The following is a 26590-nucleotide window of genomic DNA, read 5'->3' as shown; positions in this document are numbered from 1 at the left end:
AACAGCGCTTTTTTGAATATACCGGTAAAGTCGTTCCGGAAATTTTCCGGATATTTACCGGTATCACTGTGTGAAAGGGGCTATTACAGTCATGACATTTAAAGATTTTTATTTCACAATTTATCTTAGTTCCACAAAATGAACGACTTGTGGTAGAAAGCATATTCAGAGTAAATGAAGACATCAAGTACTCTTTCTCAGTACTCCCATCTTATTCATGCCATTTATTACATAGCATTTAATCTCATTTAACCCTGTTCTTATTCATGTCCTTCACAACAGAAGACAAGAGGGTGAAGGATAACCTTTGAATATAACCTTTTTAAATAAGATTTTCTGTGTATAATGTTCGTTTTTATATTACAAGCCTCTTCCTGAATACAAATATATGTAAGGTGTCTTGCATTGTAATGCAGTTACTTCTGTGTGTATTTTTGTTTGTACTTATATATAAAGAGTTCAGATGCAAAAATCATGAAAAAAAACAAAGTGCCATCTCGAATTTTCTTTTACAATAAGCATTTTTTCTCAGCCTTGTATGTTTATGTTCAGTTATTTTATATGAAAAGCAATGAAAATAATCAATTTTTTTTAATTGCTGTATGAAGACATTAAGAGCCTGATAAAACCTGAATCTCTGAATCAAGAGCCTGGTAAAATTCTAATATTAGAAGAAAATTTCAGATGCCACTTAGAGATTTTTGCATCTGAACTCTTCATATCCAGACAAAAAAAAAAAAAAAACATGTACTGTATGTAGTTGAAGAAAGCATTATTATTCTTCTTGTTAAATTGTAATTATTTTTTTAGGTATTTCCCAAATGATGTTCAACAGAGCAAGGACATCTGCATTGTATTTCCTATTGTATTATTTTCTTGAAAATCTTTTATTTTAGATTGGCTATAAAGCAGATTTTACATTTTTATATTATATATTATCTTATACAGTTGAAGTCAGAATTATTGTTAGAATTTTTTTCTTTTTAAAATATTTGCCTAGTTATGTTTAAAAGGCCAAGGAAATTTTTACAGTATGTCTGATAATATTTTTTTTCTTCTGGAGAATAAAAGCAGTTTTTTAATTTTTTAAACACCATTTTAAAGACAAAATTATTTTTACAAATTTTAGATACAATACACAAACACTACATAACAAACTATCGTTACACAATAACTTGCCTAATAACCCTAACCTGCTAAGTTATCGTAATTAACCTAGTTAAGCCTTTAAATGTCACTTTAAGCTGTATAGAAGTGTCTTGTAAAATATCTAGTGAAATATTATTTATTGTCATCATGGAAAAGATAAAATAAATCAGTTATTCGAAATGAGTTATGAAAACTATTATGTTTAGAAATGTACTGAAAAAATCTTCTCTCCATTAAACAGAAATTGGGGAAAAATAAACTTTAGGGCTAATAATTCAGGGGGTTAATAATTCAAACTTCAACTGTATAATATTAGCCACTTTAAGATTAGTGTTTTGTTTTTATTGGCTACTGAAGAAACCACTGTTGTCCACTGTACTAACAATTCCTATCTAATCAACCTATTTAACCTAGTTATGCCTTTAAGTGATATGTAATTACAAACTAATTTCGAGAGGGTCACGTGCTTATGATTGACCGCTCTTCCCGCATTAGCTAATGCATGATTTACCAATCGGAGGATTCCTAGCTCACCAAAAATAACCAGAGTTTCTTACCTCAGTTATCTTCATCTTAAACAATCCCCCCTTAAACCCCTACTCCTCTTCCCTTTTCCTTGAGAAGCCAGCACTGTTGCCTCACAGCAAGAATGTCACAGATCCAAGTCTCTTAGGGTGCTTTCACATTAGCACTTTTGGTCTGCACCCAGGTTCGTTTGTTGTCAAAGCACAGTACGTTAAGCTAGTGTGAACGCTGTCTTCTGAACACGGGTGCGCACCCGTGAACTGTACCCAAGTCTGCATGAAAGAGGTGGTCTGGGGTACAGTTTGTGCAAACCCCGATATGGTTCACTTCTGATATGAATGCAATCATACCAAATAACGGAAATGAACCGCCAACTGTACAACAAAATTTTGTTTTTATAATGTTCATTCGTGTGTATGTCTGTGTAAACAGTGATCCCCAGTGCAAACAGTGATAATGTGTGCTTGTTTCCACCAAAAACAGCTTCTGCAGACATTGTGATGTTCTGAACATTTTAAATGTTTTTGAATGGAATTCGAACAGACTATGTTCGCTATTTTGTCATGGTCACGTTACCTACCTGCGTCAGTTGCATCGCTTCACTCCCATCTGTGAATTCTTTCGCTGGGCATTATGGGCGCAGCATGCATGCGTTGCGCACTTCAGAATCTCGCCAGAAGTAGTAGGTCATCTGACTTTTGCTTGCATACTGATTTTCAAATTCTATAATTTCTGAAATACTCGCATGCTGATTTTAGCGTACTAAATAGTATGAAAGTATGCGATCTCAAATGCAGCCTGTGATGTGCTGACATCTCCATTTTGGCACTTTGCTTTCATGGCTGTCACCTAGCAACAGCTGTTCACAAAACAGCAGCTTAATGGCGCAACGAGGTTCAGAAGGAAAAAAGATGTGCAAACACAAACCAGCCAAGGGAGAACAATCGAACTTGGGTTAGGACCAGGCATTCAGATAAAGGTGTGAAAACACCCTTACAGGCCACATTCTGTGTCCTCGTGTGGGTTTCCCTCATGTTCTCTGGTTTCCTCTCACAGTCCAAAAACTTCCAACATAGGTGAATTGACCAAACCAAATTAGCACCAATCAGCAGTATATGTCTTCTTAGCAATCCCTAATTTATCATTAACCATAAATAAGCAGGGGAGTTCTCGAAACCTACCCAAGCTCAATCTCCCCTCCCGCCCTGCAAAGGGGAGAGAGCTCCAGAGTCGAGGATCTTATGAGCTCAGAACTCTCTCCCAGAACAGCATGCCAAACACACTTTACAATCAATCACCAGCTAAGTGTGAACTCTTGAAATTGTCCTTTAAGCTGAATACTAGTATCTTGCAAAATAACTAATAAAAATATTATGTACCGGCATCATGGCAAAGACAATAGAAATGAAAAACTATAATAATTATTATTAGAAATTAGTTATTAAATATTTATTAATTATGTTTATAAGTGTGTAGAAAAAATTGTGAAAACATCTCTTGGGAAATATTTGAAAAATAATTAAAAATTCCAATAATTTGGCTGTATTTTCCCAAATAAAGTGCAACTTCTGAATAATTTCATATATTTTGTTTATATGTTAAAATCACATTTGAAATACATGAAATTAGTTCTGAAATCATAAACCTAGTTACTAATTTAATAATTTTGTCTCTAAATAACACTGATCTCTATGAGACTATGTAAAATGACATTAGCAGGTATTGTGCACCAGTGCTTTTCACTTTGTATTCATATAAACACATTTTAAGATTGACCTTTTAGATTTGTTCGCCCTCACCGTCGACTCACATTCACACAGTTTAGCATCAAAATCAAATCATTCATACAATTTATAAAAGAAGCTCTGGTGATGTTATGCATGTCTTTCTGACAGGATTATCTACAGCGCAGTATTTTTATGTTGCTGTATTTCAGGATCAGCGTCACCCAGTAGTGTCATCCCGTCCACACAGTGTGTTTGCTTTAGGGTTTTGTAAGAAATTCTGGTTTTGTTTGTTTGTTTGTAGGAGGTGCGGATGGAGTCACAGCCACCAACACTGTATCTGGACTAATGGCCCTCAAAGCCGATGCTACACCCTGGCCTGGGATTGGCAGAGGCGCCAGAACTACATATGGCGGTGTTTCTGGTAAGTGTGTGTGTGTGTGTGTGTGTGTGTGTGTGTGTGTGTGTGTGTGTGTGTGTGTGTGTGTGTGTGTGTGTGTGTGTGTGTGTGTGTGTGTGTGAGAGAGAGATGTCTGAGCTTGCTCTGCTCTGGTCAGCTCTTGCCTGCACAGACAGATGGACTGGATCAGGTGTGAAAGCACTGGCCATGCTCTCTGCTCTCTAGAAAAAGAGCTTCAGTGTGGGAGGCTTGTAGTCAAAAATGACATCAGCCCGGCTTGAAGTACGCTGCAAAAAAAATCATTCTGTCAGACAGTATTTTTAGGTTGTTTTCCTAATAAATATATCTTGGTTGATGGATTTTTTTATATAAAAAGCATAATTTCATGTTAAGACATGATAATTTTATTTAATAACTGTTTGATTGTTAATTATGAAAAACTAATTGAGCTATTTGTTTGTGCGTTACTGGTTTCATAAATAACTTTAAATTGTAACTTGTTTTAAGCAAAGGTGTACTTAAAGTTGGACTTGCTTAAAGGACTTGTTTGTTATCCTAGGGAAAAAAAAAACGTAGGTATTCTGGTTAACAATAAGCTCTTAAGCTCTTCCTCTTATTTTTTGTACATTATAAGGGGGACCTATCATTCCAACATCACTTTTATAAGGGATTGAAACAGTTGTGTGGCAACAGTGTGTGGAAATAGCCAGCCTCTAATGCTATAAATGTATTCATTCTAATTTTAAAATCAGACTTCATCTTCATCATCTGAGACCCTGCTCGTTGGTTACAATCTCTCCCTCATTTGCATAGACAGTCCTGAGTGAGAAGTTTTTTTTAAGATAACACTGGTCCTGTTTAGAATCTGCCACTCTGCTGACACAAAGATGTGTGTAGCTCAGTCCTCTTTTCAAAATCTCCTTTTAATTTAAAGTGACAGTCACCAAAACTGCACAATTTGGATCAAAGCCTAAAGGGGGCAGTTTCAAAGAGTTCTGAAAAACAATTTGAGTGGTATTTTAAGGTAAAACTGCTCATACACACTCTAGGAGTCTAGGGACATCAGAGAGCTATTTTCCATCTTGTAAAAAGCTGCATTATATGTCCCCTTTAAGAAATATTGCATGTAATGTTATTATTCTTGTGTGTTTGTTTGTTTGTGTGTGTGTGTCTTGTTTTATGCTCAGGATTTGTAGCCAACAGTGTAAGAAATAATTAAGCTATATTCGATAATTCCTTTCAAAGTAAATTTATCTATTTTCAAACATATTTTAATGGTAAACGAGATAAAGAAAAAAAAGTTTTATGTGTATTTGACCCTCGTTGACCCTATTTCTTTTGAGGCTGTTGGAATGCTTTAGAGATATCGAAATTAATTGTTTTTGCAATGCATTGCAATGCAGATGTTGACAATTTAATATAGACCAGTGTTTGTCAACCACGCTCCTGGGGGACCACCAGCTCTGCACATTTTTCATGTCTCTTTAACCAAACACACCTGATTCAGATCATCAGCTCATTAGCAGAGACTGAAAGACCTGTAATGGGGGTAAGAGACAAAGGAGACATCCAAAATATGCAGTGTTGGTGGTCCTCCAGAAACGTGGTTAAGATACACTGATATAGAATATTTCAATGCTTTGATGTCATTGGCTCATGAACATTTCCTGCTTGTTATTAAACTATTTCATAACTGTAACAAGAGGCAATTCAATCATAGCTTAATGTTAAAACAGCTATCATAACATGATTTATCAATATGTGGATCTTTTTTGGTTCTCGGAAGCTATAGAAATTAAAAATGTCAAACAGGAAATACGTTGAGACCATTGTTTTTGGTTTACATCTCTCAGAATGGTCTGTTAGTAGAGTGATAGATTATAAACGAGTATGATGTACTGACATCTCTGTCATCCTGCCGTTGTTCTCGCTGGTGCCGAGTCCGCTCTTTGGCAACATTTTTTTTTTTCCATTTGGTCCCATCCAGGACATCTTCTGTCAGTGTATTGACGATCTTCAAGTCTTCCTTAAATCTGTCCATCCATCGTTTCTTCGGTCTGCCGCGTGGCTGGCGTCTGTCTGGAGCAATCCTAATGGCTGTTCTCATCACTTCTATTTATGCGTCCGTACCACCTTAGGCACATTTCAGGCATCTTCTCCTATATTGGGGCTACTCCCAGTTGCTTCCTTATGTCGTCATTCATAATATGGTCCTATCTTGTGATTCCTAGGCTCCAGTGGAGCATCTGCATCTCCATGGTGTTTAGGGCCTGTTCATGTGTGGTAGAGGTGGGCCAACATTTGAAGCCATACAGGGCTACTGGGCAGACAATTATTTTGTACATTTTTCTTAACCTTGACATGCAGGAAGGGTTGAATCACGTTCTCCTCTCATCGTACCTCCCACAAAACACATATGAAAATTGTGATTGGCAGAGCCTTTCCCTACTGTCATGTGAGAGGTTTGGGGGGTGTTGGATTCACCCGTCTGGGCCGTCCCCACCAATGTCAAGAGCAAACCTATGCCCTTGGGTCTGGCATCTTATTGTCACAAAGAACAGCAGTAACCTGTCACCATTTCAGCCAAGCTGCATTTATTTTTGCTTGGACATCGGAGGTAAGTCCAGGAATCGAAGCTCTTTGGTCTTCATCAGCTTTTCGTTGTCAATTGTGATGTTCCCATCTCTTTTACGGACCACCTTCCAGATATTCAGTCTTCTTGATGTTGAGCCTTAGACCATACTCAAAGCTTTGTTTTCCAGAGCTGGGTGATTGGGTCTCTGCCCGGTCTTAAATGACGAGGAACACATCATCAGCAAAAAGGAGTGACCAAGGGTGGGCCAGCTGGAGGTCGGCTGTAATGGTGTCCATGCATAGGATGAAGAGTAGTGGTGACAGGGCTGATCCTTGGTGTACTCTGAAGCTGATTGGAAAAGGAGGTGACAATCCGGCTATGCATTGGACTGTGCTGGTGCTGGAGCCTGATCCACTCGACGTACACGTCAGGAACTCCATGTGATTTTAGAGAGTGCCAAATGACGAAAGCCTTTTCGTGGTCTAAGAAGGCCATATGTACCGGTTTGTTCTTTTCCCTTTGTTTTTCCTATAGGAGGTAGGTGGCGTAGATGGCATCAAATTATTGACATCTAGAAGTATATAAACTCACCGGCCACTTTATTAGGTATACCTTACAAGTATAAGGGTGGACCCACTTTTGCATTCAGAACTGCCTTAATCCTTCATGGTGTAGATTCAAGAACGTAATGGAAATATTCCTCAGAGATTTTGGTCCAAATTGACATGATAGCATCACACAGTTGCTGCAGATTTGTCGGCTGCACATCCATGATGTAAATCTCCCATTCCACCACATCTCAAATGTGCTCTATTGATTGAGTTCTGGTGACTGTGGAGGCCATTTGAAAACAGTGAACTCATTGTCATTGTTCAAGAAATCAGTATGAGATGATTAATACTTTATGACATGGCACGTTATTCTACTGGAAGTAGCCATCAGAAGATTGGTACACGGTGGTCATAAGGGGATGGACATGGTCAATACTCAGGTAGGCTCTGGCGTTGACACAATGCTCATTCGGTACTAATGGGCCCAAAGATGATCCATGCTTTCATGTTGTGAATGCCGAATTCTGACCCCATCCAAATGTTGCAGCAGAAATCGAGACTCATCAGACCAGGCAATGTTTTTCCAATTTACTATTGTCCAATTTTGGTGAGTCTGTGCAAATTTTAGCCTTAATTTCTTGTTCTTAGCTGACAGGAGTGGCACCTGGTATGGTCTTCAGCTGCTGTTGCCCATCAGCCACAAGATTCAACGTGAAAGATTTTCTCTTTTTCGGACCAACTACAATGCCACATTCAAAGTCACTTAAATCACCTTTCTTCCCCATTCTGATGCTTGATTTGAACTACAGCAAATCATCTTGACCATGTCTACTTGCCTAAATGCATTGAGTAGCTGCCATGCAATTAGATGATTAGAAATTCTTTGGACAGTTGTACCTTATAAAGTGGCCGGTAAGTGTATACTAAACATTCATTCATTCATTCATTCATTCATTCTTTTTCTTTTCAGCTTAGTCTCTTTATTAATCTGGGGTCACCACAGCGGAATGAACCGCCAACTTATCCAACATATGTTTTACGCAGCGGATTCCCTTCCAGCTGCAATCCATCACTGGGAAACATCCATACACACTTATTCATACACACTGCAGACAATGTAGCCTACCCATTTTACCTATACCACATGTTTTTAGACTTGTTGGGTAAACCGGAGCACCGGGAGGAAACCCACGCGAACATGGGGAGAATATGCAAATTCCACACAGAAATGCCAACTGACCCAGCCGAGGCTTGAACCAGCAACCTTCTTGCTGTGAGGCGAATGGGCAATCCACTTTGCCACCGTGCAGCCCTGTACTAAACCTATATTACTGAAAAAATGTGTGTAATTACATGCAGATGTTAAAAACAATAAGCTATACTCACATTTATAAGCTATATACGTTTACAAATTGTCTTCATTAGTGTTTAGAAAGAACTTAAATGTCAATATGCATCTGTTCGCTTATTACCACTAATGAAGACAATCACTGCATCTCACACATAAACAATTTTTACCAAAATAAACAGCAGTGGATTCATGTGGGCTTTATAGCATGAGCTGTGTACAGTTGAGTGTGTTTGAGCTTCACCTTTTCCTTTTGCCTTCAGCTGAGCTGCCACAGTGTCTGCAGAGGCAAGGACAGGGTCAGAAACACTGCCTGCATTAAAAATTAATACTCATACTATTGAGGCTCTATTTTATGCAAGCAAAACTGACTGACTGTCATATTTTTCACTTTTAAAGTCTTATGGGCCTTACCGTGCAGCTCTCTCGTGGGACCCAGCCTTGCTGCAACGGTCTAAGGCACTGTCCGAGACTGAGCTATTGATCAGCAGGGGCCCTAAAGAGCCCGTGTGGCCCCACATATTTTATCTGCTCCCAGTACAGTAGCTCTCCTCAGACTTTTGTTTCAGAAGCCCATATCCCGAGCATATAAAACCAGGCGCAGAGCATCCAGGGGTGCATAAATGTCTGCCGCCTTGAGCTCTCGGTGGAGCTGGCTTGATTCTCTAATGTATTCAGTAATTTAATGTTTAACTCGGCAGCAGTGGCCAGGTTTAAGGTGCTTTGATTTATGTGGCAACTGGCATAAACTCTGAGTGTGGAGGAAATCAATCTTTTCTGTGACCTGTTTTTTTTTTTTCCTCAACTTTTTAATCAAATTTTCCACAATATTTTCGCATTAGTCACTGATGGTTACTATAGAGACAGAGGGGTTATTTAAAACATTTAACCCTTTGATGTGTATGATCCCACCAGTGTGATTACAACGTTCACTTGATCAACTGCTAAATTAAAATCCACTTTCCCATGATGGCTGGTGCTGAGCCAGAGAAAGATGCGTGTGGCGCTTGTCATAAATCACAATTTATCAGGGTTTTCAAGCAAATAGCTTTAATTTTACATTTCAGACATTAAATTATACATAAGTGCTAACAATGCATTACTTTTATGGCTTGTAAAATACACTGATGTCTATGGAGCTTTATGCACACAATGTTTAGCAAACTACAACATTTACTCTATTCTTCTTACAGTTACAGTAAACTTAAGTCGAATGGTTTTCTTTGCTTTAACTGTTTATTCCATGCTAATCTGGGCCAGTCAGCACAGAAACTGTTACAAATTTCCACTTTGGTGCCATTAGTGGGGTTTTCTGAAATGTAATACAAATGCGTCAGTCGTTGTCTTGGTTGCACAAGTGTAATGTAAACAGTCATATGGGCAAGAGTCAGATGTTTCTGCATTGGGGACTTCTTTTTTCTAATGTTTACTTTATTCATGTATGAATAATAAATAAATAGCATGTTTCCACCTAGCCAGCTATGAAGAAACTAGCAACAAGGAAGCAGAATGGCAACATTATGTGCACACAAGCTCTACCAGTCCAGAACTGTTCAGCACGCTTGACTAATTATTACTAAGTGTTCTTTATGGGCCATACTGGCCCATTTCCACTTCTACAGTAGGGTTTGGTACACTTTTATGGCTGTTTCCTCTGTCAAAACGTACCAAAAAGCTGTACCACTTTTTGGGTACCCTTTCCAAAGGTTACCTAGCGTAACAAAAGGGTACTGAAAGGCGGAGCTAGATGTGCAGCAATGCTATTGGTTTACAGAGAAGTGTCACTAGCATGAGCACAAGCCAGGAGAATGAAAATAATGCACGATTTTGAAATACAAAACCGAGCCATTATGACGTGATAATATATACGTTTAATGATGAGCCAAAGTTTACCCGAACACAAACAAACCTTGTCGTTGTCTTGATGAACAGCCTCAAAGCCAAAAAGAAGAGCAGAATCTGCCCTGTGTCCTGTTGATATTTTCAGAGGCCGCCTGATATCACGAGTGGTTTCACTTTCACCAGAGAGCTCACGTGATCGTTTATATTTGAAATAACAAACTTCTTGAGCTGGGAATAATCACGTGCGTGTGGTTATTGAAGTACTTCTGACATCCGATCCTTTTAGATATGGACAAACACGAGTGTGACGTGCGAAAAAACAAAGGAGGAGCCCAAACTAACAAAGGAGCAAATGAACAGAAAACATGAACAGTGGAGACACAAGCCTGATAAAGGTGACCCATGCTGTACCGAACTGAACCGTACCACTCAGTGGAAATGAGGCATTACTGCGCCATTCCAGGCTCAAGTGGAAACACAAGTGAAACCGTATCTTACTGTTGTTAAAACTGTTTGTCATGATAGTGGAAAAGTGGCTTTAATTTACTGTATTTTGGGAGAAGTTTATGAATTAACATGTTTTAAATCCAGCTTTCTTTCCAAGTTTCTTTCATGGCATGTGCCCATCACATGTTAGTGCCCATCAGCCATCATAGATCAAAAAATATTATCATCAAGCTGTTTAAATACATGTCATTACACATGTTTAGGAATCGGAATATCACATTTCACAGTTTACTGTGATTTACAGAAAAAAGAAAAATAATATAATAAAAAAATAATATATACATGAATCATCAGGCTGTGGTGTGTCACGTGATAAACAACGCATTACCATGGAAACTTTAAAGTGACACATGCTAAATAGTAATCACATTCAATTATTTCTTTTAGGAGTCTACGGAAGTGTTTTTAAACTTACCTGTGAATGGGTTAACAGGCTGTTCCAAGTATTTCAGAAACTTTTGATCTACTGATATTTTCATGCACAGTATATTGTGAAATGCGATGATCCGATTCTCAAACGTGTAATAATGACACATATCGCGGCCATCTTGTAATACAATTTAAGGCTATTTTTAAGGTAATGAATTCATAAAATAGATTGATAGATATTTATTCACTCATTTTCCTTTGGCTTTTATTTTAATTTTAATTTTAAAGAATTTATTCTATTCACCTATAGCGCATGTCTTTGGACTGGGGAAAACCGGAGCACCCGGAGAAAACCCACGCCAACATGGGGAGAACATGCAAACTCCACGCAGAAATGCCAAATGACCCAGCCAGGACTCAAACCAGCGACCTTCTGGCTGTGAGGCTAACTACTAAACCACCATGCCGCCCATGATGATAGACATTGAATGCTTATTTCTAAAATTAATTTTAAAATAGAAACTTTAAATGTAAATATGACCAATTTTATTTGGAATGGTCTATGAATGCTCAGAAAGACTGCCATGGTAATTCTAACAGTTATAGAATGCTGGTAGTTCCAATGTTAAGGCAATTATGATTGCAAAACAGATTCAAGCCTGCTACTAATGTGGTTTACCTATGACTTCATCATAGCGGATAGCCACCAAAAGGCCTTTTCACAGCCACAGTGTGTCATTTTTCAAAAACAACACTTTTAACCCTGGGCATAGGATCACTTGTTCCATACTTGTAATTTAGAAGTGGGGTTAGCTTTTTGAAACCACTTTTGCGCTGTTAACTGCTTTGCAGTGCCAAAGATGTGCGGTGTGAAATTCAGTGTTAGAATGTGATGGCTAAATATTTAACAATCGAGAGCCAATCACTCAAATTCAGTTGCTTTGGATAGTCATTAAACATTTCATGTTGTATATAAAAACCCATTTTAATGTAAAATTGTGACAAACCATGCATAGAAATTTGAATGATCAAGAGCCTGTTGCTTATTTGGCCCTTATAATAGTCTATTTTACCAGTTTTAGCTTGGTTTCAGGTATCATTTTACTGTTTGTGCCAAGTTGTTTAAATAGCAAGTGTATTTATACCCATTTCTGCACCCATTGGTCTGCTGGTCTGAAAAGGTATGTTATGGTGCATCATTGGTGTGTTGAAATAGACAGCACCATTGACCTACTAAAAGCTGGTCTAAAGTCAGTGCTGCAGGGTTTTAATTGTCATTTAAAGAGCAGGGCAACGCCGTGGCTTAGTGGTTAGCACTGTCGACTTACAGCAAGAAGGTCCCTGGTTTGAGTCACAGGTGGGTATTTCAGGGTATTACAGTTGGCATTTCTGTGTGGAGTTTGCATGTACTCCCAGTGTTTGTGTGGGTTTCCTCTGGATGCTCCAGTTTTCCCCACAGTCCAAGGACATGCAGTATAGTTGAATTGAATAAACTAAATTAGCCGTAGTGTATGGGTAAAACATATGCTGGATAAGTTGGATAAGTAAGGTTCATTCCGCTGTGGCGACCCCTGATGAATAAAGGGACTAAACTGAAGCAAAATGAATGAATTTAAAGAGTTATGTGTGTGCTCATTGCCTAATACCAACTAAACTTCTCTGACCACATTTCTAGAACTGCTCGATCTTGCAGATTTGCACTCTATAACATCAGAAAGGTCCGACCCTTCCTATCTGAACATGCAGCTCAACTCCTTGTTCAAGCTCTTGTTCTCTACAGACTGGACTATTGCAACTCTCTACTAGCTGGGCTTCCAGCTAACTCTATCAAGCCTCTTCAGCTGCTCCAGAACGCAGCAGCACGAGTGGTCTTAAATGATTCTAAAAGAGCACGTGTCACTCCGCTACTCATCTGTTTGCACTGGCTGCCAGTTGCTGCTCACATCAAATTCAAAGCTCTGATGTTTGCTAACAAAGCGACTTCTGGCTTTGCTCCTTCTTATCTGCTCTCACTTCTGCAGATTTATAGGCCCTTCAGAAACTTGCGTTCTGTGAATGAACGTCACCTCGTGGTTCCATCCCAAAAAGGGAAGAAATCACTTTCCCGAACTCTCGCATTCAATCTGCCCAGTTGGTGGAATGAACTCCCTAGCTGCATCAGAACGGCAGAGTCACCCGCTGTCTTCAAGAAACGACTAAAAACTCAACTATTAAGTCTCCACTTTCCTTCCTAATCTGTAATTGCCTCTCTGGCTCCACCGCTAACTGTACTACAAAAAAAATAAAATAAAAAATAAAAATTACTACTGTTTTGATCTTACGCTTTACATACCTGAAACTTGCCTATACAGCACTTATTCATTGTTGCTCTTATAGTTGTGTAAATTGCTTCCTTGTCGTCATTTGTAAGTCGCTTTGGATAAAAGCGTCTGCTAAATGACTAAATGTAAATGTAAATGTACACCCACAGGGATGTACAACAGTACACAAATATCTTTAAATATCAAAAAATTAAAGAATTAAAATAAAAAAAGTATTGTTTAATTGTTATAAATTTAACATTTGCTGCCTCCTTCAATGCTTTCTTCACCTCAGGGGGCTATGTTGGAATCCGTTCACCTGCATTTCCCGAATTCATCGTCAAAAAGAAGAGGTGGAATGGATGTGGCTCGTTCTGTAGATGGACTTTCTCGCTAATGAATCTTTTGTTTTTTCACTTAAAAAGTCTACCATGTAAATAACGAATGGACCATGGTGCGCGTCAACTTGCTTATATAGGGTATGGGAGATTCTCTGTAACTCAGATGAGACTCAGATTGTTTTGCCTAAAACACACCCATAACTCATTAGGAGAATAAACACAACCCTTTTAGAACCTTCTATTAATTAATTTATTTATTTTTAAAATGATGGTTGCTGGCGAATTCATAGTAGGAAAAAAATAGTATGGAACTCAATGGGTGCCAGGTACTAACATTTTTCAAAATATCTTCTTTTGCGTTCAACAGAACACTGAAACAAATATGTTTTAAGCATGTAAAGGGTGAGTAAATAATGACAGAATGTTCTTTTTTGGATGACCCTTTAAAGACTGTGTTTGAGTCTAATGTGCTATAAACCAATCAGGGTCTAATCTACCATTCACCTTAAAAGACGTTTGTGATGGCATACTTGATTTGTTATTCACAAGATGGACTTTTTTTGGAATCTGTTTATTTCTAATATTTGATATGTTTTGTGCCACTGTGTAATAAGCAGAGTTAGCGTGTTGAACACCTGCCTAAAGGTGCGTATTGCTATTATTGGTGCCAGTGAAAAGTCCATTCAGGGAACAGCTTGATAGATGGCATTAATTTTAAGATGCCTTATGTAAACATTTATTATTTATATTATTATTTATTTATAAACCTTATTACATTATGATTATTTGGGGTAAAACGATGCAAGGTTAACTTATCCAACTGTGAAAAGCACTCATGAGCAATAATGCAGTGTGTTTGAGCTGAACAGATCTCCTAAAGCAGAGTTTTTATTTGTATTTTTTAAGGGAATGAAATGAAGACCAAATATGGTTTGGAATCGCCTAGAATTCATCATAAATTTTCCAAGTTGGCATTTACAATACCTTGTGAAAGTTAGAGATCATAAACCTTCAATAGCCTCTCAAGATCTGTGCTTCACTGAGGCTTCATTATAAGTGCTTTCACATTTTTCAGCTTAACGTTTCTAACTATTACGAAAAAAATCAAATATTATGACTCTGGGTCAAGATGCAGAGAAGAGAGACAGCATTTCACCAAATTCAAAATGAGAAACATATTAAATGAAATAGGGTTTCATTTTCCATCCTCCAAAAAATGAAAAATTATTTCATTATTTATTTAACCTCATGTCGCGCCAAATCCAAGACTTTCATTCATTTTCGACACACAAATGAAGATATTTTTAATTAAACCTGAGAGATTGATGTCCCTCCACTGGAAGTCCATTAGACTCACACTTTCAGCAGCTCAACCTTACGTGAGAGAAGAAACCTCACGCTTGAGCTTCAGTTTAAGTTATTAAAATATACACTCACTGGCCACTTTATTAGGTACACTTGTCCAACTGCTAAAAGCAAATTTCTAATCAGCCAATCACATGGCAGCAACTCAATGCATTTAGGCATGTAGACGTGGTCAAGATGATCTGCTGCAATTCAAACCGAGCATCAGAATGTGGAGGAAAGGTGATTTAAGTGACCGAAAGTAGCATGCCTGTTGGTGCCAGATGGGCTGGTCTGAGTATTTCAAAAACTGCTGATCTACTGGGGTTTTCATGCACAACCATCTCTAGGGTTTACACAGAACTAATCAAGGTGTTCAAGACTACTAGATCACTATTAGATCTGCTGTGTTTGATTAGGGTTGAAGGCAAAACAGTGCAGAGCTGCAGCCCTCCAGCAATTGAGTTTGAGACCTATGCTTTGGATCATTGAAAACTTCCATCAAACTTCGAAATAAAGGATAAACTGTTAAGGTAAAGGACTGAAAGCAGTGTATCCCAAACTGGGGGTTGCAGGACAATGACAGTGGGTCCTTTGGTGATTTCCATAGAATTACCATATTTTATCCATAACCCACAGAAGATAAAAATAATAGTTTATGGTTACGTAAAAAAAAAAATCTGCAAATGAAAAGCTATCAGCCTTTCTATTATTTTTGTTCACAGGATTGGTGTGTTTACTTCAGATTAACAGCACAGCAATAATGTCAGATTTAGCATATATATATTTTTTATCACCAAGTTAAACTTTCTGACACCTTTATGGCAATCAAATACATTAAAAATAAATCCAGGCCACAAGTGAACTTTGAGGATGATCTCTGATTAGCTGATCTCCAATAATAAACCAAGAATAGACTTGTGCTGAAAGCATTGTGCCCACCAGTCTCTTTGGGTGAGGTTAATATTAAATTAAACAAATACAGTTAATACAGTTCTTTTTTTTTAATATTTCCCAAATTATTTTTAACAGAGCAAGGAAATTTTCACAGTATGTCTAATAATATTTTTCTTATGAAGGAAGTCTTATTAGTTTTATTTCGGCTAGAATAAAAGCAGTTTTTAATTTTTCAAAAACCATTTTAGGGACCAAAATGATTTGCCCCTTTAAGCATTTTTATTTTTCCGATAGAGTGCAGAACAAACCATCGTTATACAATAACTTGCCTAATTACCCTAACCTGCCAAGTTAACCTAATTACCCTGTTAAGCCTTTAAATGTCACTTTAAGCTGTATAGAAGTGTCTTGAAAATTATCTAGTCAAATATTATTTACTGTCATCATGGCAAAGATAAAATAAATCAGTTATTAGAAATGAGTAATTAAAACTATTATGTTGAGAAATGTGTTGAAAAAATTGTATTTTCATTAAACAGAAATTGAGGGAAAAATAAACAGGGTGGCTGGTAATTTAGGGGGGCTAATAATTCCAACTTCAACTGTATATGACTAAAAATTATGGATTGTTATGATTTTTTTGTGTTGTCAGTTTGCTCGTGTTTATATAGGCCTATTGCTTTGTGCGCAACATGTGTATATTTATAACCACCTCCAAGAAAGGTGGGGGTCGCGAGTCACTGGCATAGGTATTTTGGGGGTGGTGGGCTGAAAAGTTTGGGAACCTCTGCTTTTATTTCTAAGCATTACTGTTTGTGCATGTTATATTTGAAAAGCTGAAAGTAAATATGATCATCATACTGTATAAAGTAATCTTGTCTTATCTGACTAATGGGACTAAACCCCTCTATTCATACGTAATACTTTTATGATCTCATTATAAAATCTTTGAAGCATCAGAGTTTTGGATGAATAGACCTTAAATGGAGGGACAAAAATCTCTCAGGTTTCATTACAACATCTTCATTTGCGTTCCAAAGATAGTCTTATGGGTTTGCAATGACATGAGGGTGAGGTAATTATGGCAGAATTTTCTTTTGTGTGTGTGTGTGTGTGTTTGTGTGTGTGTGTGTGTGTGTGTGTGTGTGTGTGTGTGTGTGTGTGTGTGTGTGTGTGTGTGTGTGTGTGTGTGTGTGTGTGTGACTTAAAAATAATCTGTTATCAAGATCACACAAATCTTCCTCTCTTCAGTTCTCCACCAAAATAGCTGCTTTGTTTTTGAGGCATTAGGTGCAGAACATTCAACGATAATGCACATTTATTATTGTGATGGTAGTCTATGTAATGCTACTTCAATGGTAGCATCTGTGTAACGTTGGCTGAATGTTTGTGTGCAGAAAGAAGAAAGATTTGCTGTGTGTAGGATTATATTAATTTACAAGAACTGATTTGCAATCCGGACGAAGCCAATACTGGGTACAGATCTGGGCCGTGGTCCGGTAATTGCTGACCTCTAGTCTAGATCATATGGTCACTTTATTTTCCCCCTGGTTGGGCCTCCCACAGTGTTTTCATTTAGCTGGCAGCGTGCTCCTCATTTGATGTGTGTTTTAATGATTGGTCATGCCGACCGACTAGTCTGCTGTCACAGATATATTACTGCGTCTCTCTTTCATTGTGCATGGAAAACCATGTTCCCCAGACGCCCTGGCAGCATCGGCAAGCGTAATTAACAGAGAGCTGTGCCGTCATTCCCGTCTCTTATTTGCTTTTGTTATCTGCCTGGGTCTTTTTGAGGCACAACATATTCAGGTGAAGATAGAAATCGTAGAGGATGCTGAGACCCCACGCTCCGTCTCGTGCTGTGTTTAGAATTATTAATCAGAGAGTCTGGCATTGGGAGCGGACGCTGCGTGCTAACAGATGCCACCGATGGCCTCGCTGAGCTGTCAATCACCTCAGCACGGGCACAGACTGAGGATGGCGCTCGTCCGGAGCTGTGCCTGTTCACGTTGGATGCTGTGATAGGACCTGCTTAGAGTAATGAGGTATTGATGGAAGATATAGAGCGCTAGCGAGTCCGGGAACGTCTTTGTTCTAGGCACAGACTGTGCTGTCTGTAAGGCCCGAGTGTGATACCGCTGAACACTAGCAGAAAAAAAACAGGCCTAGGAAATGTAGCCTCAGTAATGGTCTGATAAGTATCCACCTTATTTTTCAAAACCAAAGTAAACTATCTTCTTAGATCCTGTTTACACTGACAGATAAGTAAAAAAAATTTTCAATTCAAATTTTTTTGCTCGTATGTGACCAGACTGGATGTGTTCTGTGAGCGTGTAAACAGGAAAAGAAACATAAAGCGGGAATGTGGATTTTTCTAAATTGATTTTAAGCATCACATGTGTGAAGATAAAATCTGATTTAAAACGGATACAGTGGAGGAGCTAAAATTTCAACACATCATTTTTCTAAGAAAACATATTTCTAAAGGTGCTGTTGACTACAGATTTTCTCTAGATGTTGATAGCAAATGATGAAATCTAAACATGCAAAGAAAACTAATCTAAATAGTTTACAAATTAAGTTATGTCTAATAAAATAAAATAACACAGGAAAACTGTATTGAACACATGAAGAAAAGGGGGTGTAGAAAGGCAGTAAAAGCCCAGACAGCAGCTGAAATCTCTCAGTAGTTATTCAGCAACCCTCTGCCCTTCATCATTGTAAATTAATATAAGCTGCTTCAGTCCAACATCTGCATTACCAGGAAGATGAAACCTGCACAAGCACTCATAATTAGATGTATATTTTTTGACATTATGGTACATGTTCAGGTTGTCAGTTTTTAAAATATAATTTTAAACATCTTCAATTTAATGTAACATTTTTTTAAATTTAAAGTGCATTTTTTTGGCAAGCATTTTGTTGTCAGGAAATAATTTATGATTGAATTCACAAAAAGATCAGTAACATAACATGCACCTAGAAAATATATATTATGACATGTTTCTGATTCAAGTGTGACACTTCTTTACTGTTCTACGCTAATGGAGTCAGTCTTATCTTCAATGTGGTAGTGATGGAGAAAAAAATCACAATTATTTTTAGAATTATAGTTTTAATGTTGTCTTGTTGTTGATTAGTCTTAATGAAGACAGCACATACCTTGCTTTCACTTTAGACTCAGACTTAAAGATGTTTTAAAGACTCTGTTTTAAAGAAGAGCAGGTATCAGCACTGTGGGAAAGTCATAAAATTTCAGTATAGACACTCCTTTTGTATTTTAAGACAATTGGCTTTAGACCACTTTTGAGCTTTACCATTGTGTTTCGTCATCTAGCATGTGTTGCATGTTTTTAACAACCCAGGCTCATATTGAAAACGTATCTTTATATACATTTCTGGAGAGCGCCAAATACGTCCTCGGAGCTATGTTTTATTGCAGTTTTTGGCCGCTGTGTGTGTACGCTTTTTCATTCATTCATTTGTTTATTCATTTTCTTTTTGGCTTAGTCCCTTTATTAATCCAGGGTCACCACAGCGGAATGAACCGCCAACTTTTGCAGCACATGTTTTTACGCCTCGGATGCCCTTCCAGCTGCAACTCATCTCTAGGAAACATCCTTACACACTCATTCACACTCATACACAACGGACAATTTAACCTACCTAATTAACCTGTACCGCATGTCTTTGAATTGTGGGGAAAACCGGAGCACCTGGAGGAAACCCACGCGAACACAGGGAGAACATGCAAACTCCACACAGAAACGCCAACTGACCCAGCTGAGGCTCGAACCAGCAACCCTCTTGCTGGGAGTCAACAGCACTACCTACTAAGCGCTACTGCGTTGCCTGTGTACTCTTTTTAAGATCTCAAATTTTTCTCGCCAGTGCCATTCACACCTTTGCATAAATCCACCAGAGGCTGCTGAGTGACTGACTGAACAATTGACAGTTCCACCGTCTTCCTTCCCTAACACCAAACAATATTGATCAATGTATAAGTAGGGAAAGACAAATCAAGTCTGATTGCTTGACAGGGCACATGTTCTAGTCAAATATTAAAAACACTTGCTTCTGTGCCAAATGCTAAAACTAAATTTGAAATTAATTTTAAAAAGATCCGCTATGTGGCCCGAACAATGCATGCACATCTCAAACTTTGACAAGAGAATTAAACAGTTCTGTTTTTTGTTCCACTACCACACAAAGGTTGTGTTGATAACAATTCAAAATGCCAAAGCTAGAATGTTTCATTTGCAGTAATATCTTTAAAACTTGCAGGAAAACATGATGTGATTGATTAGCTTAATAAGAAGACAATTTTGAAAATATGTTGGTGAAATAGTATAGAAGAAACTCCAACGAGTACATAGAATACTTTTAAATTAGGAATTCAATTAAAACTCAAGTGTTCCTTTTCATTTCCATTGGATGGAAGTGTTTCCTTTTCATACCATTTCAATTCCTTTTCGATGAACTGTAATTACCAAAGTATTTAAACCCTGACTCATTATTAGATCACCCAAGCTAAGTTTAGAGTTTGCCTTGGCTGTGCTGCTGTTGACATGCAGCGAACTTGTGCCGAAAACTTCACCACAGGTACTGGTGACAAACAGGCGTGAGCGACCCTGTTTGACAAGGACATGTTGGGGTTGTCAGAGCAACAGGAGCTGTCAGCGCGACCGGCGTGAAAAACAAGAACAAAGCACAGGGGAAGGACAGAGCCAGTGCCACAATAACATCACAACAATATCACAGGACTGAAGCTGTTCTTGAGTGGAAGTGTGCAGCCTGACAACATTATCTGTGTCGGCTGCCATCGGATGACAAGTGCTTTGATGCCTCTCAACCTTTGTTGTGTCCATATTAATGCGATTGTGACATCACTCACAGCGCAATAGCCCCTCGCCGAATGACTTGTATCGTCTGACTGCATGGGACATTATTACCTAGATACATATTTGACTCGCAGAAGCATTAAAGAATGATATGTTCTTCAGCCTCTTGACTTCCCCCATCTCTAAATCACACCCAAATGGCCTTCATTGCGAGCCTGGTGATGTCTTCTTATGATATTAGGTTGTCAGAACAGAGCAGAGATGACAAATTCCACCTGACGTGCCATCTATTCAGCCAACAAGTGGAAGAATTGAAAAAAGAGAGGGCGGCAGGAGACGCCAGAGGCTTGGGGAAGCGCCCATATGTACGTAATTAACCGTGCGGCATGGGGACGCAAGAAAAATATGCGCGCTGATTGAATTTATCTCCCCAATTTGGGAATAGTGTAGGTGATGAGGATCGTTTAGCACGACGGAGTGGGACTAAAAAAGAAACCTGTCTCGAGCCATCAAGCGGTGGAAGTGGAGTTGTGAGCCGCGCCGGAGAAATGAATGTGGACAAACGTACGGCTGTGATCAATGAATGGGAACCTGCTGGGAAAATGAGGTTAAATGTAATGTGATAAACACTTCCATCTGTCTGGCTTATCAGAAAGCCGCTCTGCTTTCATTAGGGATTCCTGCCATCCTGAGAGATGAAGAGAGAAACGGGGACGGGAGGAGGCTTGTGCTGGTGTATAGGTGAACTCAGACACCTGTACACACAGTGGAACTGATCCAAAATTCTGCGAGCTGCTCCACCGTCTACTGCTTGCTTATTAGGGCCTCGACACACCACACCGACAACAAAGAACTAGTGGCGATGAAAGCTGACTGTGTTGTCACCTCGTTTCCTGTGTGTCTAGGCAAAATAATAATAATAATTGTGGTTGAATGCACTGCAAGGGTGCAGCCAGAATACGGGTGCTGTGCCTGAATTATAGAAAAATTATTCAAAATCTAAATTCTCACTGCATCAAAATAAATCATAAACAAGCAAGGTTTTTAAATACAAGTCGATCACTTTCTTCATTCCAGATGGCTCATGTTGTTACGAATATATTCCTGTATTGAAATGCTCAGGTAAGGTGACATATAATTAGAACAACCTTCTGCCTGTGCCATCTTGAATAATTTGTGGGGATGTGACGATCAAATTGGGGTTTTTTGTGCTCTCAATCTGATCTGAAGAAGTTGTTTATTGGTAGGCATTGCAAAACATTCTGTATGGTCACAATTATGAATATATAGTAGCTGCAAGCAGCAGTTGATGGGCTTTAAGCATGTTATATAGGCCCACACGGAATGTACATGTGCAAAAATCCACCGATTTTTAGCCCATCATTGAGTCTATCTATTTATTTGTGTGAATGTTTTAGTTATATTACTAAATTTTAATAATATTATTGACTAATATGAAATTGTTCATTTGATTTATTTGCAATACAGTTTGTAGTCATATTTCTTGCTTTTTAGTGGATATATTATATGAGAAACTTGCTTTGTTTTCCAAAAAAGTGCTTCTAGATAAATTTGCATTGTAAATATTAAATAAAAGTTAAAAAAATATATTATTTTGTTAATACCTATTTAGTTTTTAGTTACGATACTCCCAAAATCATTCCACATAAATCCGCAGATTTTTTACCAAATTATCTGCAGACGAGGCAGAAAATGTCCGCAGATTCTGTCTGACCCTAGGTATGACCTTTATGCACATGGATATTATTCATTATACAGATACAGATTATACAGGCCCGGCATTTAATTATTTATTATTTTTTTTGCCTCCATCAACCTGTGTACCTGTGTAATTTTGCTGTGTACAAAATTACATACTACTCATGTAGGTGCTACTGTACATTTGAATTTGAACTTACTACACATTAGAAAAGTATACAGTGGGGAAAATAACAACTCACCATTTTTCTCAGAAAACATATTTCTAAAGGTGCCGTTGACTTGAAATTGTGCCTGGATGTTGGTAACAATTAAAGAAATCCATATATGCAAAGAAAACAAATTGAATTAGTTTAAAAATATAAGTTATGCTTAATAAAATGAAATGACACAGGGAAATAATATTGAACACATGAAGAAAAGGAGGTGTAGAAAGGTAGTGAAAGCCCAGACAGCAGCTGAAATCTCTCAGTGGTTATTCAGGAACCCTCTGCCCTTCATCATTGTAAATTAATATTAGCTCCTTCAGTCCAACAGGATCATGAAAATAAAACCAGAGTGGACATTTCAGCAAGACAATGATCCAAAACACAGCCAAGCTGTAGAATGACCCAGCCAATCACCTGACTCTAATAGAATCTAATAGAAAATGCAAAATAAACATACTCAAGACATGTTCATGCTTTTTTTTTTATTCTGTGATATAAAATACATCAATAATGCCACACTCATCATTTTTAGGCTTTTATGTGTTTCAAATAGGGTGGTTGCTAACAAGACACTAAATGGGACTGCAGAGGCTGTCAGTGTAAATTTAACTGAAGTGTTTTTAATTTCTAAAGGTATAGTAGGCAGGGGGTGCAAATGTTTGCTAAGCAAATGAAAAGTTTCTCGGGAACATGATCATTTTATAAGAAAATGCAAATGTTTTGCCAGGCAGACACAATAAAACATTATATATGATTATTATATTGTGCATTTACTTCTGCTTGTGCAAATTGGTTTAATTAAAACATATATATTTTTTTATTTTACTGCATATATATTTGAATCATAGACTATAAAAGATATGGAGGTAGTATCCGTGACGTCACCAATAAACATTCAAACAGCGAGGGTCTCTTCAACTGTGCAAATAACGTTTTAGTCCAGTGTTGCTCTTTAGCCCTGGATCAGATGTGCTGTTGTGACGCATGTGCACTGTGAGGATAGAGAAGAATTGTGTTATTCATACTTTGTGTGTTTGCTCTTGTATATATTTCTGTTGCTGCTTGTTTTTTTTTTGTTTTGTTTTTTTTCTAGGCATGTTTGATTTGAATCCTATGATGCATTTTGGCGGGCTCTTCCGTCTACAACTTATACAGTTGAAATCAGAATTATTACCCCCCTCCCCCAACCCCCGCCCCTTGATTTATATATATATATATATATATATATATATATATATATATATATATATATATATATATATATATATATATATATATATATATATATATATATATATATATGTCATGGTTGGTTAAGGGGAAAAAGGAGCGAGGACCCAAATGCAGATAACTAAGGATTTATTGAAGAATACAAATAAAACAAAAAGGCAAAACAAACAACCCGAGGGGGAAAACCACTAATAAAACAAATAAACTTGACAGGGCAGACAAGGCAAGGCAGGACTGGACACAGCAGGATAGGGAAAGATCGACGACGAACTGGCACAGGACTGAAAACATGAGGGGATTATAAAGCAAAAAGTAATTTGACACACAGGTTAACAAGACAAACTAATAACGAGTTAACAAGGAGGGTGGGACTAGACAATAGACGGGAGAGCGCATGACACAGAGAGACAACACAAGCCGTGCGCTCACATAAAACAGGACTAGAACATGCAGCCAATGAGAGAACTCATTAAACGCATGTTCATGACAAGACAAGCACAACACTGAAGCACACGACAAAAGCACGTGACCACAATGTAAACACCGAGCCACGTGCTTTGACAAGAGACGCAAGACACGAGCACACGATAGATAAACACCTTACCTTGCGCTCACACATAAGCAATGCGCATGCTTCATCTCAGCGCCAACCAAAACTGAAACCAACTAGACGGAGGCGCCGAGAATAAAGCTGCGCGATGCTGACAGAACAAACACAAACACTAGTACAAGAGCGCACGCGTCTATGGGACGCAGAGTGCGCGCGGCCACATCAAGCAGCAGCCTGCACACTCCGCGTACACCCACGACGGAGCGCACGAACACAGATACAGAAACAGGACCAGACATGGGTAGTGTCAGAGCTCTGCCACAAAAACAAGAATTTACAAGACCAGAGTGGCAGAACCCTGAATATATATATATATATATATATATATATATATATATATATATATATATATATATATATATATATATATATATTTATATATATATCCCAAATTATGTTTAGCAGAGCAAGAACATTTTCACAGTGTCTGATATTATTTTTTCTTCTTGAGAAAGTCTTTTTTTTTTTTTTTTGTTTGATTTTTTTCGACTAGAATAAAAGCAGTTTTTAATTTAGTTTAATTTAAAAACATTTTAAGGACAAAATTATTAGCCTCTTTAAGCTATATACCTTTTCGATAGTCTACAGAACAAACCATTGTTATACGATAACTTTCCTAATTACTCTAACCTGCCTAGTTAACCTAATTAAAGTTAAGCCTTTAAATGTCACTTTAAGCTGTATAGAAGTGTCTTGAAAAATATCTAGTCAAATATTATTTACTGTCATCATGGCAAAGATAAAATAAATCAGTTATTAGAGATGAGTTATTAAAACTATTATTTTTTAAAATGTGCTGAAATCTTCTCTCAGTTAAACTGTTAAACTGACACAGTTTGATCCTTTCTGCCAGGCATCTCTGAATATTTTCCACTGTGCTGTCTATGAATTGGTTTTTAACCTTGCTGTCCAAAAACATATAGGTGTTTTGTTTATTGTACTTGATTTTAATTTTAAACTTTTTTTTTTTTTGATTGGTTGGTTGGTTTGTTTCATTATTCCTCCTTAGATTTGTTTTTTGTATTTTTTTAAGAAAATAAGAAATTAAATGTATCTTCATTAAAAATAAATAAATAAAATGTGTGATGTATATACTCTTGTTTGTTTTTGTTCTTTTTTATTTTCTTTTTTCAAAATGTTTTTTTTTTCAAAGTGTCATTTTCTTTATAATATACTGCAATTAAATATTCTCATTTTTCGTATAATAAAAAAAAATGAAGCCACAAGTGTACATGGCCAATCAGTGTCATTTTGTTCGCGCATCATCATTCTAACCGGGGGTAACCAAATAAGGGCAAAGAAGCAGAGCTGGAGCAGAGCTTGCGAGTTGCTAATCAGTTGCTGGACTTGCGAGTTGCTGGAGTCAGCTGAGGTGAAGTGACGGCATCCAGCAAGAACTTTTATTTATTTATTTATTTATTTATTTATTTATTTATTTATTTATTTATTTATTTATGCCTACTTATTTGTATGTATGTTTGTACTTTCATTTTAGTTGTCTTTTCTTTCGTTAATTTTACTTTCCAAAATGAATCCTTATTTCACTTAAGTTTACAATGATAATAAAGCTTGTTAAAAAGTATTTAATGATTAATGACAGAATTATAATGCTTTGTTTTATTGTTTCATCGTCATTTACAAGAAGCAACGTATTTCTATCCGTTCACATTCCGTCCCTATTTGTGCACTCTGGCGGCATAGTTGCCAAATGCAGTCATACCTAAAAAACATTTTTTTAATCCTTTAGGGCGGTGGTGGTACAAAGCACGGTGTTAATGCTCATACTAAAGTGTCAGTTACTGTAGTTGTCACTCTAGTGGCCACGTCCTTAAATATAGACACTTAATCTAACTAAATAAAAATTAAATAGATAAGATATAAAAAAAATTCTCCCCCCTCACAGTTGTCATGAAGGTTAATATTAGCTATATGAACCAAAATCATTCTTATTATTACCAGGTTGTAAACACCTTTTTTCTGCTGTAAAGTTGGCCATTTTGACGTTGGGCTCAATAGAAATGTGCACTATTATGGAGCCAGGACTAGAGTCATTTTCATGAATTGCAGTTTCAGTTACCTCTATAGCTTTACAAGGGAGAGCAGGAG

At 37.5% G+C, this 26590-nt stretch overlaps 1 protein-coding gene across 4 annotated transcripts in view; it reads left to right on the top strand.

The window, feature by feature from the left end:
- Positions 1–26590, top strand: part of dpydb (dihydropyrimidine dehydrogenase b) — a 303079-nt gene that overhangs the window by 232641 nt on the left and 43848 nt on the right. For 3 of the 4 annotated variants that reach the window (XR_015477648.1, XM_087239143.1, NM_212893.1), the window contains 1 exon segment: positions 3703–3822. Coding sequence is in view for 3 of the 4 variants with exons in the window: in XM_087239143.1 (XP_087095269.1) it covers positions 3703–3822 (120 nt within the window). In the remaining variant the exon portion in view is untranslated. 4 annotated transcript variants of the gene reach the window in all.

Source organism: Danio rerio, chromosome 2 (genome assembly GCF_052040795.2).
Source record: "Danio rerio strain M-AB ecotype USA chromosome 2, GRCz13ab, whole genome shotgun sequence".
NCBI classification, from domain to species: Eukaryota; Metazoa; Chordata; class Actinopteri; order Cypriniformes; family Danionidae; genus Danio; species Danio rerio.
Note: the sequence above shows the minus strand (reverse complement) of the source record. Positions and strands in the feature narration are given on the sequence as shown.